At 38.7% G+C, this 14,739-nt stretch overlaps 1 protein-coding gene across 2 annotated transcripts in view; it reads left to right on the top strand.

Annotated features, from left to right (window-relative positions):
• Positions 1–14,739, top strand: part of RABGAP1L (RAB GTPase activating protein 1 like) — a 528,106-nt gene that overhangs the window by 111,722 nt on the left and 401,645 nt on the right. For both annotated transcript variants that reach the window (XM_084635917.1, XM_084635918.1), the window contains exon 11: positions 7,423–7,567. In XM_084635917.1, the coding sequence (XP_084492043.1) occupies positions 7,423–7,567 (145 nt within the window). The remainder of the gene's footprint in view (positions 1–7,422; positions 7,568–14,739) is intronic.

The following is a 14,739-nucleotide window of genomic DNA, read 5'->3' on the forward strand; positions in this document are numbered from 1 at the left end:
TCTTCTAGCTCCAGCAAGGAACTGCCCCCCCCCCAGCTCTTTTTTATTGGGCTCTCCTGGTCTCTGATTGGCTGCTTCCCCTGGAGCCACTCTCGCCTGCTTGGAGAATCTCTCTACTGCTCTTTCCTGGGACAAGTGTGTCAGGACCTTGAGGCTTCCAGCAAGGGGCCTCAGATCCTAGTCCACTCGGTCACACTGTTCCGTTTAGTTTCCTTTTAACTAGATTCCTTGTTCTGGTGGTATTTTCCTTTTTGAAAGTAAATGTGACTGTGGTGGGTTAGTTTGGTATTTTCTCTTCTGTAAGGATGTTAGTTTCAATTTTTTTATGGTCACTATTATTAAGTGGTTCAGTTATATTCATCTCTTGGACCAGACCCTGTGCTCCACTGAAGACTAAATCAAGAACTGATGCTCTCCTTGTGGGTTCCAGGGAAACAACTTCAAAAGGCAGTTGTGATGGGATCCCCGGGGTACAGCCTGAGACTGTGGGACCGCTGTGCCCTCTGAACTCTCTCCATCCTGGGTTGTCTCTCTCACAATGCCTTGCTAGTGACCAGCAGCAAACCCCTCTAGGTGCTGTTATCACTCAGCACAACCACATGTGGAGACCCCACATCCAGCTAGATTGAATGAATGCTCCCAGAGCCACTCATGAATCACACATGGAAAGGCACCTGAGCCAAATCCGCCCAGTTCCCAGCACTGTACCCCAGAAATATACCATCTTGCACTGCTCAAGATTAGTTCATCTTTCATCAATTGGTTTTTATTAATTGGTTCATCTTTCATCAATGGAAGTGGATATACACCAGCCTTTTCAAAACTTGAGCAGATTTGCCCCACACTTCAGACAAACTCACTGGTAAAGATCAACAGTAAAACAAATTTATTGACTATAAAAGATCAGTTTTAAGTGAAATTAAGTGCTAGGCAAAAAATCAGAGTTAGTTACCAAAAGAAATAAAATATAAACACGCAGTCTAAACTCTCAACCCGATTAGACTGGGCAACAACTAGACTAAGCAGTTTTTCTCACCCCACTGGATATTGCAGTCCTTAATATACAGATTTCACCCTTGAAATCTGGGCCAGTCCCCTCAGTTGGAGTCTTCAGAGTGTCCTTGTTGCTTGCAGCATAGGTGGGTGAAGGAGAAAAGTCCAGCATGGGCCCCCTGTGTTTGGTTTTATATCCTCAGTCCATGTGCTTGGAAAACACAAGTCCAGGCATGTCTGGGTGGGCATTGCTGAGTCTCCAGGCAAGGTTGAACAATTCCCTTGCTGTGGCCTCATGCAGGTGAGTCATTGCATTGTAGCTCCCTTGCTGGACAATGGTTTTTGCTGCGTTGATTGACATCCCACCCAGGTGTTGGTCACTTTCCTTGCTGTTGCCTCTGGGGAGCTAATATCTGGTTGATCCCCCAAATTACAGCATGTTTTAGTGACAACCCTACAACACAATTCTCATAACTTCATATTAGGGCTGTCAATCACATTTAACTCATATGATTAACTCAAAAAAATTAATCGCCATTAATTGCGATTAATTGCACTTATAACAATAGAATACCAATTGAATTCATTAAATATCTTTGGATGTTTTTCTACCTTTTCAATACTGATTTCAATTACAACACAGAATACAGAGTGCACAGTGCTCACTTTATATTATTATTTTGGATTACTAATATGTGAACTGTAAAAATGATAAACAGAAGAAATAGTATTTTTCAGTTCACCTCATACAGGTACTGAAATGCAATCTCTTTATAATGAAAGTGTAACTTACAAATGTAGATTTTTTTGGTTATATAACTGCACTCAAAAACAAAACAGTGTAAAATTTTAGAGCCTACAAGTCCACTCACTCCTACTTCTTATTCTGCCAATTACTAAGATAAACAAGTATCAGAGCAGTAGCCATTAGGGTAACTCCCTTCTCTGCATGTGCCAGTATATTTATGCTTGTATCTATAATTTTCACTCCATGCATCTAAAGAAGTGGTTTTTCACCCATGAAAGCTTATACCCAAATAAATCTGTTAGTATTTAAGGTGCCACCAGACTCCTCATTATTTAAGATAAACAAGTTAGTTTACATTGATGGGAGATACTGCTGTCTGCTTCTTATTTACGTCTCCTGAAAGTGAGAACAGGCGTTTGCATGGCACTTTTGTAGTCAGTGTTGCAAGGTAGTTACATGCCAGATATGCTAAACATTCGTAAGCCCCTTTCATGCTTTGGCCACCATTCCAGAGGACATGCTTCCATGTGGATGATGCTCATTAAAAAAAATAATGCGTCAATTAAATTTGTAACTGTACCCCTTGGGGGGGGGAATTGTATGTCTCCTGCTCTGGTTTACCCGCATTCTGCATATATTTCATGTTATGACAGTCTTGGATGATGAGCCAGCTCATGTTCGTTTTAAGAACACTTTCACAGCAGATCTGACAAAATGCAAAGAAGGTACCAATGTGAAATTTCTAGAAATAGCTTCAGAATTTGACCCAAGGTTTAAGAATCTGAAGTGCTGTCCAAAAACTGAGAGGGACGAGGTGTGGAGCATGCTTTCAGAAGTCTTAAAAGAGCAACATGCCAATGCAGAAACTACAGAACCCAAACCACCAAAAAAAGAAAATCAACCTTCTGCCGGTGGTGTCTGACTCAGATGATGAAAATGAACATGTCTGTCCGCACTGCTTTTGATAGTTATCACGTAGAACCCCTTATCAGCATGGAAGCCTGTCCTCTAGAATGGTGGTTGAAGCATGAAAGGACATATGAATCTTTAGCACATCTGGCACGTAAATATCTTGCAACACCAGCTACAACAGTGCCATGCGAACACCTGTTCTTGCTTTCTGGTGACATTGTAAACAAGAAGCAGGCAGCACTATCTCCTGCAAATTGTAACCAACCTTGTTTGTCTTGAGTGATTGGCTGACCAAGGAGTAGAACTGAGAGGACTTGTAGGCTCTAAAGTTTTACTGTTTTATTTTTTGAATGCAGTTTTTTTGTAAATAATTCTACATTTGTAAGTTCAACTTCCATGATAAAGAGATTGCACTACAGTTCTTGTATGAGGTGAATTAAAAATGTATTTTTTTTACAGTGCAAATATTTGTAATAAAATAAATATAAAGTGAGCACTGTACACTTTGTATTTAGTATTGTAATTGAAATTAATATATTTATAAATGTAGTAAACATCCAAAATATTTAAAATAAATGGTATTCTAATTATTGTTTAACAGCGAGTTTAATTTTTTTACTCACTTGACAGCCCTACTTCATATGCATTAATGATATACATATTTGGATAGAGAAATGACTTTCAGCAGATCATAACCTTTCCCCTGATACCTTACAAGGGATGCTTTATATATAATATCACAATTATATACAAATGAGGAATATGGTGGATTACAGGGTGTTTCCCCCAGGGTACACAATGTCACAGCAGTCATTTATGGTATCCAGAAATTTTTCTGTCTGCATCCCTGTCTTGAGGTGACATATACCCAGTCAGTACTGGGATAGTTGAAATCCCTCGTTATTGTTGGGTGATCTGTTTTTGTAGTCTCTGTAAACTCCCTGAGTATTTCATAATCACTGTCACCACCGTGGTCAGGTGATTTAGTATATTCCTGTTACTATATTCTTATTATTCATGTATGAAATTTATATCCATAGAGATTCGATAGTAAAGTTTGATTTATTTAAGTTTTTTACTATATTTGACTTTGCTTTCTCTCACAGGTAGTGACACCCACCCACCAGTGCACTCTACTGGAATTCTTACATATTTTGTGCCCCGTATTAGTGTCACGTGGATTATCATTGTTTCACCAAGTTTCTGTAATGCCTCTTATTTCAATATCCTTATTCAATCCCAGGCACTCAGGTTCAACCATTTTAGTAATTAGACTTACAGCATATGTATACAAGCACAATATTTAATTGTCTGCCTTCTTGTGATATTTCATGTGATGTCATCTACACTGCCCCCCAGTGTGTGGAAGGAGCAGTGAGGGAATGAATGTTATAAATTGCACCATTAAATGATCATTATTAATGACAATCACTATATAGATGATTGTAATGTTATATAATGCTTTAATAATATCGATTAAAACATGTACCTTCCTCAGAATAACACACAACAGATTATTGTGCAAGTTAGATTTCCTCCAGAATATTTTACTTCATTAGCACACCCCCCCAGCTCTGTCCCTCATTATTTGTATGAGGGGCTGTGTAGTTCAACCTAGGGGAGGTGGACTCAAGATACAGCATACTGCATATTCCCTCTGTGTGGCTTTCCCACGACTATGAGTGTGTGATTTACATGATTTTGCATCCGTCCTTGCCATGCAGTGGAAGGGTGCATATGCTTCTTAGTATGTGTAAGCTTTACTGAATAATGTTCAGTAGAGTAGAATCCAAAGGTCCTCCCCATAGTTTTTCTGTCCTGCTTGATCCCCATTACTTGAAGCTTCCCATTATTATTCAGTTCATTTTGGAATTATGTAGAGTTTCATACTCCTGCAATAAACATTGATCCATTTTCTCTAGAGATTTACACATCTAACTGATATTGGCTCAAGATCTGAAGAGTGGAGTCTGATCTTCTAATTTGTGTTGTATTGCAGTGGAATCACAACCCCTGTGGCTGACTTAAATGAATAGGACTGACTTAATTTTGCTGATCCTAAACTAGCATGACAATTGTCGCCTTACTAAGGGATAAAACAGTTAGTGCTGAACAGATAGTGATGTTTTTACTGTACAGTAAAGGCACAGACTACACTGAATGCCCACCTGACTAAATCAGTCTCATGCAAGCTGTTTTCTTTGGCACTCCAGCTCTTCAGTTTTACAATAGAGATAAGTGAAATACAGTAGAATTTATAAAAAACACAAGTATGTGAAAATGTGGAAGACTGCTGCCCCTTCCAGTTTTAAAGATCGTACACTATAATCCTTTTTATTTGATACTCATAATAAAATACAGTTTCTTTCTTGGTCCAAGTAAACTTGAGTCAGCAGAGCATGTTTCAAGGAATACTTCACCTTTTTTTGAAGGGATTTTAAGGGTATCAGTGGAAAGTAGATTGAGGGGGCATTTTTGGTGGTTAGAAGAGTCCTAAATGTTGGCAGTGGGCTAATCTGAACTTCTTAATGTATTTTTAAAATGTTTGTTTATATGTGCCTTCAGTTTCAGACAAATATATTTTTTAAAAAATGACATTTAAACAGATTTTTGAATACTATCCCAAGTCCTCAGAATAATGCTAAAGCTGTATAACTGTAGTGTTCTCAATAACACCCCTCTCTATCCCTCCAAAAGGAATGTCCGAGATTTTGATAAATGATGAGATTATCAGTGTCGACATAATTGCTTGACCAAGGGCCTTGCAATTACCTGATACTGACATCCTGGGAGATGAAACGTGTATGCATTGATAATGGACCCAATGCTATATTTTACTAATCACAAGCGTAATGGCTCTACATTTTAAACTGTCGCCCAGATTTCATCCTGCACTTCCAGAACTGTATGGAAAACTGTCTGATACTCAGAGAGAGAGAAGAGGACCCACGCCCTGTTTTTTTGGTTATAATAGAAACAGATGTGATGGACTGATCAGAGTAGGGGGGGAATGCTTGATTTTGTCCAACTACAGGCAGTCCAGATTTAGACTAGCCCATGGAACAGTTCCACCAACTGGAATTGAAACTAGAGGAGGTATTTAGAGTGGAAGATGTTAATTACTGCGGGTGGAAATTGGCGAGCAAGCTGGAGTTAGTGCTCCTTTTTTGAATGAAAGGTGCCAGGGGCTCTTAAGTGATAAGTGGTCAGTGCCTTGGTTTTACACAGCAGGTTCTCATATGTTACTCTTACTTTTTGCTGACAGAGGAAACAGTAATATCTTATTCTAATACTTGGTAATTTTTTTTCTTTCATTTATCCTTTATTGGATATTCCTTTTTTCTCATGTGGTTAACACCATGCTTCTGAGACAATTTTAACACCACCTCTGTAAGACTGCTTTCATTTGATTTTTGAGGCTGACTTTACATTATTAGCCTGTTTGAAAAATGACTTTATTTTAACTGTGATTATGTAAGGTTTGCAAAGAATTAAGGAGGCTTAAACTCCTTTACTTTATCTCCAGTTCACTTAACAGCTATTTGGCTTTATTATTGGACAACCATATGAAAACACATGAATCACGATGCTTTTTGAATAATAATATTGAGTACATTAGAGAAGAAACTTTTTTACATGGGGGTGGGGAGTAAGGAGAGTTGTATATACTGTTCTCTGATTTCTGGGAAGTGAAGCAGCTGGGGCACATGTTAGAGAGGAGACATCTAGGAACAGTCTTGGTGTCTGGTTCTTTTCTCTTTCAAGATTTAATGTGGACACACTAAAGAGTTATTTTACTGATTTTTTTTCTTTTAGACTTATCAAATTCATTGATCCAATCTTCAAGATTTAAGTAATTAAATTTTTAAAAATATGAAGTACAAGTTGTTTTAATCAACAAAAAATTTTGATGGGTCTTTAATGGATCTTTTATCACACTTGATTCATGCTAAATAAAGAATGTCAGAAAATGTATTCCTTTCAGTGTGCCTTGAAAGTTATCAAACTTAGGCACAGTCAGGTATGAAGCTACTTTTGAGTGTCAAGTGCCCTCCAGTGAGAGTGCCTTATTCCCCAAATTGTTATAACTAGGGATATTGAGCTCAGGCATCCCAGCTAATTTCAGCTACTGGTAAAACATAAATACACTGGATACAAATCCTAAAGGGCTCCTGGGATTAAATGGAAGATATTGTGGTCCCTGGAGCACAGGTGAATGTGTGCACTGTACACAACCTACTTCTAAGGATCCTTTCATAGCACGTTGCCCATGCAGTGCGTATTGTAATCTTTCTGATACGCAACATGCTACCTACTGCTAACTCTCAACATTCTACAAAATGCCTAAGAAACTTGGTTTCTCAAAAATGCTTGGTACTTTTTTTTTTTATTATCACGATATTTTTCCTGTCTGTTCTTTGCGATTTTTTATTGAAGCAGTCTCCTCTCTGTCTCAGTTTGTTACATTTAAATTGTAAAGTTTTTGTTATAATTCCTCAAATACATAAAGGTTGTTGCAGGAGGAGCTTGAACAATAACTGTTCTGCCTGTTTTCATTGCTGTTTTTCTTCTTCCTCAAATTACATTCAGCAATGTCTTATGCTAATCTCAATCCACATGTGCAACTTCCATTGAAATTGGACAGTCTTGCCCCCAAACTACTATATCAGTCCTTGGTTTAAGCCTATTTTGAACAAACCAGCAGAAACATGGAATTGGTGAATAGCAAGAACCTAACATTAAAACTCATTTTATGTCCTTATTTTTAGTCTGCAGGGAAAAGCCACACAAATGCTGGAGATGCAATTTATGAAGTTGTAAGTCTGCAGCGGGAGTCTGAGAGAGATGATGAATCAGTCAGTCCAACAAGTGGAGGGGGTCCGCTATCGCCACAGGAGGATGAGGCAGAAGAAGGTAAGAGTAAAATGAACATGTAAAATTCCCGTATATGCTGCTTTTTTCATAGTTTTTCTGCCTTTTATTCCCATATAGATTTCTTCCTATTTGTGCCCATCAGGGATGTATTATAATAGCAAAAAAAAAAAAAAATCATCTGTCATTCACAACTAGTGCATCTTCACTACCAGCAGCAGTGCCCAACACTTTTAGACTGTCCTATCTAGACTGTTTTATCCAGATGCAGCAGCAAACAGGGTGCATCCATACAGCAGTCTGCACCAAAACTTGCCATTCCTCCTCACCCGTTAGGCTAACAAGATAGCAAGCTTCTGTTAAAGGGTTTTTCTTCCAATCAGAGTCCATTATTCTCTAGAAAGAGCTCTCATAATTAACAGTGATGCCAGGAAGCTCTTAGCTGTTTATAGTAGTAATGATTTCTGACTCAATCCCTGGTGCCTGTGGATCATTTTTATATAACTTAAAAATTATTTGTGGATGTTTTCCTTCATGCTGGCAATCTATCCTGAATATATTTTAAATTTGTAGTAAGTGTCCTTTCAGCAGCTTGTTTGATGGAGCAGGCGTCAATTACTATTGCACAATTAATTCCTTTTTTCCCAGTGATTATTATTGAGAATAACAAGTGATTATTCCAGAATGTAATGAACACTGTGCTATTAGAGAATAAATATTCTCTAGAGCTTGCCCTCTTGATGTTGTGTAAAACAGTTTTATTTAAAAATAGGGTAAATAAGAGTACAGAGGTGTGCACAGCAGGAAAAATAAAATGGTAAGTTAAACCTAATGTTAGTTTCCATATGTTAAATTCAAAATACTTGCAAAGGAAATAATCCTCTTTTAAAAATGTCATTACGATGTAACACTGTTCTCATGGAAACTGCATTTAGATTACTTGCCTAGAAGTTATCCATCCTGCTAGATGTGCTGATTAAATGAGTCACTACCAGTTGTTCTACATATATTTCCATTCTTATGTACCTTCTTTTGCAGATTATTAATTATTATTATGGAAAAATATAATAGTTAAAAATTCCAAAGTTTTTTTCATTTGTATTTTAGATCTTGACTAAGATTTATTTATTTGTTTAATTTCTGTTTAGGATCAGGGACCATACATACCGGCTCCATATTCCCTCTCGCCTCCCTTTTTACCTGGTCCTGACTATGGCATATATTCTGTATTGTAGGGACTTTCCCATCTCATAGGTTACCAGTTAGTTCATCCATGTATGGGTTTTGCGGGGTTGTTCTTTATTCTTTATGAAGTGCTGTTCCCCACTCTATTCGCTCCATCATTTTCCTCATGATTCATTGTATGACATTTGAAGCTTGCAATATTATTTATTTACATAATGCCATAAAAGTGTATGATGCCTTATTTGCATCCTCTTCTTGCTTACTTACCCTTTGCAGCTATCTCAATTTCTGCCAACCCCAGGACTAAGCATTCCGTGGTCCTTTGTGAGCTAGCTGACTCATGCCATGATTAGGAGTGGAAATGTCACTTTAAGAAATAGGACAGAATAGTCTTTCAGTCCATATATGAAGAGAGTGGTTCAGAAGGACTTTTATGCTGCTGTTTTATTGGTGGACATGTGGATTTTCTTCCCATGGTGGTTTTAAGGTCATTAGCATTTTCATGTGAATGGGAAATACATTTAATTGTGTCATAAGAGCAAGAACTTATAGAAAATCGGGATTGTGTTTTTCTAATAAATAAACCATATTTTTGTTCTTACTGGTGCTTTGGTTTCATGACAGTAACTTCCAGTTTGTCTTTTTTAAAGATCTCTGCAAAATCATACAGTGGCCATTTAGGAATTTTTCATATCAGCCTAACATACATTTCCATTACATTTTATCACTAGCATTGCAGCTCATATTTCTGTCAGCTCAGTCATCAAACCTGAGAGCTGGGGGCGGCTCAGAAATGTTCCCCTGCTTAGGGGATCACTATAGTCTTATTTAATTAATATTAACAGCTTGCTTGTCAAAGCAGAAGAATGCATTGAACCTCCACACTAAATTGCCTTACCTTGCTAACAAGGTTGCTTAATTCAAACTATAATTTAACTAAAAGAGATCCAGATATATATTGACTAAACTTTCCCTTATATGTTGTTGGAAGAGGTCTCAAGTGAAATGTATTAGGGTATCTGTGCTCATGTTCATAAAGCATGGTAAAGTAGTGGGAGAGTGAATTATTAATGTGTAATTTTGAATTTTGACAAGGTGCAAGGCATGGCTGGTTCAAGCACGCTCATAGGGGCTTCTTTTGTAATAATTTTTTCATTTCCTCCCCCATTTAAATTTGCCCTGACAGAAGTCCCCAGACAAAGAGCCATCAGTGGCCAGGAAAGAACCCCTAGATGGGGGCAGCATGAAGCACCTGAAAGTGGGGGTCTGGAGGCATCCTATAGAAAAAGGGCAATATGAAATAGCTAGGAGGGTGGAGACTTAAAAGACCCCCATGAGGGGCAACATGAAATGAAGTTAGGCAGCTGCTAACTAGTGAGGAAAAGACAGTGCTCCCTCACCTCTCCTGGTCATCTAAGACCCAAACTTGAAGTTCAAGTATCCCCCTCATGCTGCTGTTTCCTCACATGCCTGGCCAAGCTTCCTGAGAACTGCTTCTCAGAACAGAACAGATCTTCTTTTTGGAGGGCTGGGAGGTGGCTGGGGAGGGAAGCAGTTTTCAGGCATATGAAGTACAGCACAGGGTTTCTCAAATTCACTCCTTATAGTGTGTGATGGAGGAATGAAGAATAAGTAGGCACTAAACTATGGCAAACAAATGAAACTGTTGTTCATTACTGTTCCAGTGGTTGCAGCTGAACTGATTCTCCCTGTTTTTCCTTCCACTGGGGGATTCTATAGCCTGCCAGAATTGGTCCTGGTATAAGGTCACGAAATTGTGAAAGGTGTTAACCTCAGTTTCCTCCTCTTCCACACACATACTTGGGGGAAAGAGTGTAAACTGGTTGCTTAGGAGATTGCTCATGGAAAGGCAGGGTTCCACATTTGAGGTCCTAAGACTGGATTGATTGGGGGAAGGAGAAAGGTATTATTTTTGAGTTAATGTTTTGATTTCTAATGATACTGGTTACCCTTAGAAGACCATCCTTGATGACTCGGTCTGATTTTTTGTTTCTGCTGTCCACTTCAGTCCACCAGCTCAGTGCTCTTTTGATATGAAGTTGATATACAGCAACTAGGTGTAAATAATTTCACGAATTAACTTGTCTTCTTTGTATCTCCCACAGTCATTAAACTGTTATTGCAATGACGGCTTTTGAGTTCTCTTGATATAGTTTTGTATGATTTTAAAAACTAGGCCTCCCTGCTGTTGCCCACATAAAGTCATACTTAATATTCAGTGCTTTCAGAAAGTAGTTCAGAAGTAGGAAATAGATGATAAATAAAATGCTTTCTTTACAGATGTGCCAAAATTATACAAAAAGTTGAATTTATTTAATGTATAGCCAACTGTAAGATAGTTTTAATGGCATTATTTTCCTTCGTAAACTTTTATATTTTTGTAAATTGGCAAAGAATAGTCTTCAAAAAGTGATTCCTCCTTTTTAAAAAAAAAAAAGAAAAGAAATAAGTAACACTTTATTAGTCAGGTGACACTTCTGGAGAGAGTAGCTTGATAATTAAGAAGCATCTGCCCAAAGGTCAGTCATCTTATAGAACATTCGCATGATTTCCTGAAATGCAGTGCTGAAAGGAAAACTAAGGAACGGTCAGCCTTTTGGTATAGCAACAGATTTCTTAAAGATGATTAGGCCTGACACACCAGGAATTGAATTGGGCGTCCTCCAGATATGAAAGAATGAGTCTCTGCACTGATGCTGGTGCAGAAGGAAGGGACTGTGCTATCGAGCCATGTTGGAATGTGATTAAACATACGTGAATCTTACTAGGGAGGTGAAGTTGAATTTTTTTGTTAAAAAGTTGGGGGGTAGAGGTAGAACTTCTGCTACACATTTGTTCTTCCCTCCTGAAGTCCCCTGGTCCTTGGACTCTTCTGAGATGGCTTCACTCTCCAGAAATAAGAACAAAGTAATAGCATGTGAGGATTGCGACGTGGAGGAGAGGTTGGTGTTGTGTATAGACATCATGAAATTCGAAGATGAGAGGGAGATCCAAGTGATGGAGGGGTCTGAAAGCTGCAGAGAAATCTGAGAGAGTTATGTATTGGAGGACCCAGAGAGAGAGAGTTGGTAAGGACAGAGTGAGCAATGTAAAATGATCTGATCATCTCAGAGTATGGTAAAAGACAAAAAATGTAGAAAGACAAAAACACCATATCACCTGTGCATGAACAGTTTTCATAAAGCGATCACTCCATCTCTAATTTTTCAATATTTGTCCTCAAAGGAAACCTGCACAACTTCTTCAAAAGGCAAGCCTCTTAACTTAAATTCAAACTCGGATAAACAACGAAAGCCATGAACTTAACGGGGACATGGTTTTGTGGCTCAGTCTAACATTTTGTAATACACCACACTGTCCTTAATTGCCCACTTCAAACCCTGCATGCATAATGGTCTATGCCCCAATTGCCCACTTCATTTAGTCTGTCCCAACTGGTATTTAGTGCAGGCATTCTGATTTCCTTCCCCAGACTTGAAGAACTCTGGGTAGCTCGAAAGCTTGTACTTTCCAACAACAAAAGTTGGTCCAATAAAATGTATTATCTCACCCACCTTGTGTGTCTCATACTCTGGGACCAATATGGCTACAACAACACTGCAAAGTTTTATGAAGTTGACTTTGAAAGAAGAAAAGTTGTGGAGTGGGGAGGGACAGGAAACAGCATCCGATGAAGTGAACTGTAGCTTACGAAAGCTTATGCTCAAATAAATTAGTTAGTCTCTAAGGTGCCACAACTCCTCCTGTTCTTTTAGCAAGAGGAAAGAATCGCAGTGGCATCACCATGGTCTCTGGGGCAGGAGAAAAGAGGATGAGAGAATCAAGGAGTTACAGAAGCAGAGTTAGTGGAGGAGAGTAGTATCTCAGAATGAATTCCTATTTTGTGGAAATTACATAAGAACAAATAAATTACATAAGAACCGTTTGGGGGAGTAGTCCATTCTGCATTTTTTATACAAACTAAAAATAGCTGATATTTCGTTTAATTCATAAGAACTGTGTCAGAACCCAAAAACAGGCTGCTGCTGTTGGGTCCTCCCTCAACCAAACAACTTTAAATGTGCATTGGCTTTTAATTCCCACGGTAGTCATAAAAACTAAAAACTAAAACCTGTTCAGTTTGTGAGGACAGTCTGTTTGAACATAGGACAAGATGACCTTCTATCAGACAGAAACCTTGGTTGCAGTCCCACAAGATTTAACCTTTTTATACAACAGCTTCTAATGCGTGTGCAAATCCATAGTGTCTCACTTAAAAATAAATAAATAAATAAAAAAATTACACCTGAGATGAGTCAATCTCTCATTTTTACAGGTTGTACATGCAGTTCTCTAACATTAGACTATTCTTACTGCATTGCAAGTTAACCTTTCAGTTATTAAAAATACATTGAATCAACTCCTGCAGCAATATTATTGTGCTGTTGGGTAGTTTCTAATCCCTTTAAGTGGTGAAAAATTTAGTACAGTATATTGCTGTATATTTTTTTTCTCGCTCAATGTAACACGCACTTGATAGTTTAGTTTGATTTATGTTCATATTGTAAAGTGAGTGATTCAAGTGTGAATTCTCAGTTTTAAAAAAATAAATATTTAAATGCAAAACATTTCCATGGGATGCAAACCTACCTAGAGTTGTATGACGTGAATTTTTCATGCCAAATGTTGAAATTTGGAATTTTATGGCTGCTTCTCTTCAAGAATTGTTTTATAACAAAAGTTGCTAGGGGGCAATAGTTTGTAGTTAGGGTCCTAGCTGCATGACATCCTTACTTCTCTCTCCTGTACCCAAATCTCCCCAACCCCATGAAAATTTGTCTGTGGGAACTCATTTGTGATTAGGTCAGGAATGGATAGGACAGGGATGATGGGTGCTCTGGACAGCATCATATTCTTCCTTCTGCCAAATCCACAGGACACATACGTGCAAGTTGTGGTGGACTGGGTAAGCATTATATGAGTATATTCTCCCTTCTCTCTGTCAAACCCACTCCCCTTGAGGGCTAAGTGATAATTTCCATCTGCAGCACGTTCTGTATGATAATCTTCGCAGCATAGGGCTGTTCTGTGAATGACCATGGCCCTCTGTGGATATCCTTGATATTCATGAGTATTTGATAGGATTCTATGGGTTCTTCTTCGATTGGTCTCTATATGTATTCCACATTTGGGTATGCATGTGTACCATGTGCCTGGGTTCAGAAATTTTTAGTACACAGTGTTCTTTGGTCTGGGATGTGAAGTTACTCTCCTCGTACTCCAAACAGACTATAAAGGGTAGTGTGAACCGACACCTCTCCAGTTCCTTCATACCACCACATGGACGGAGTCAGAATCCTCCTTGTCCACTTTGATCTTTCTTTACTGTGAACCTGTAAATATAATTTATAAATAGTTGCAAATAGTTTAGTTTTTTTTTAGTATTTTTATAGTTAGCATAATTCGTTTAGTTCTTCTCACCCCAGGGAGCTTCTCCTTCTGAAGAGGGACTATGCCAAGAGTTCCGGTGTTCAAGAATTGTCTCTCCTGCACCTTTTCCATCAGCAACTACCACTAGCACTGCCTTTATTGCCTTGGGGAGACTCTTATTGCCATCAAGTGCCACATCTGCTGCTCTTTCCCCTCCCCAAACTCATAAGGGACGAGAGCTTTCTCTGCAGAAGCACCTCATGGAGCAGGACGTGAAATCTCATTCAGATTCAGGCTGGAGAGACCTTCCCCATACAATGGCCTCAGACTATGAGCAGCAGACCTCCGAGCATGACTTCCAGAGTAGAGGCAAAAGCTCTTAAGTCTAAGAAATCCTCTCACAGGAGAAGGGGACATGAACATAGGCATAAGGACAGATCTCTGTCCAAATCTGCTTCTAAGAGAGAGGATTCCTCCCCATCCTGTCAAAGTCAAGTGAGCCCTCATGTGAGGGTTCTAAAGAGTTAGGTCTGTATAACCCTTCTGTCCTAGAAGGACAGGCATGAAGGAAGAAGGATCCAATCGTACTGGGTCCCGCT

Source organism: Lepidochelys olivacea, assembly GCF_965140295.1.
Source record: "Lepidochelys olivacea isolate rLepOli2 genome assembly, chromosome: 8".
Lineage (NCBI taxonomy): Eukaryota > Metazoa > Chordata > Testudines > Cheloniidae > Lepidochelys > Lepidochelys olivacea.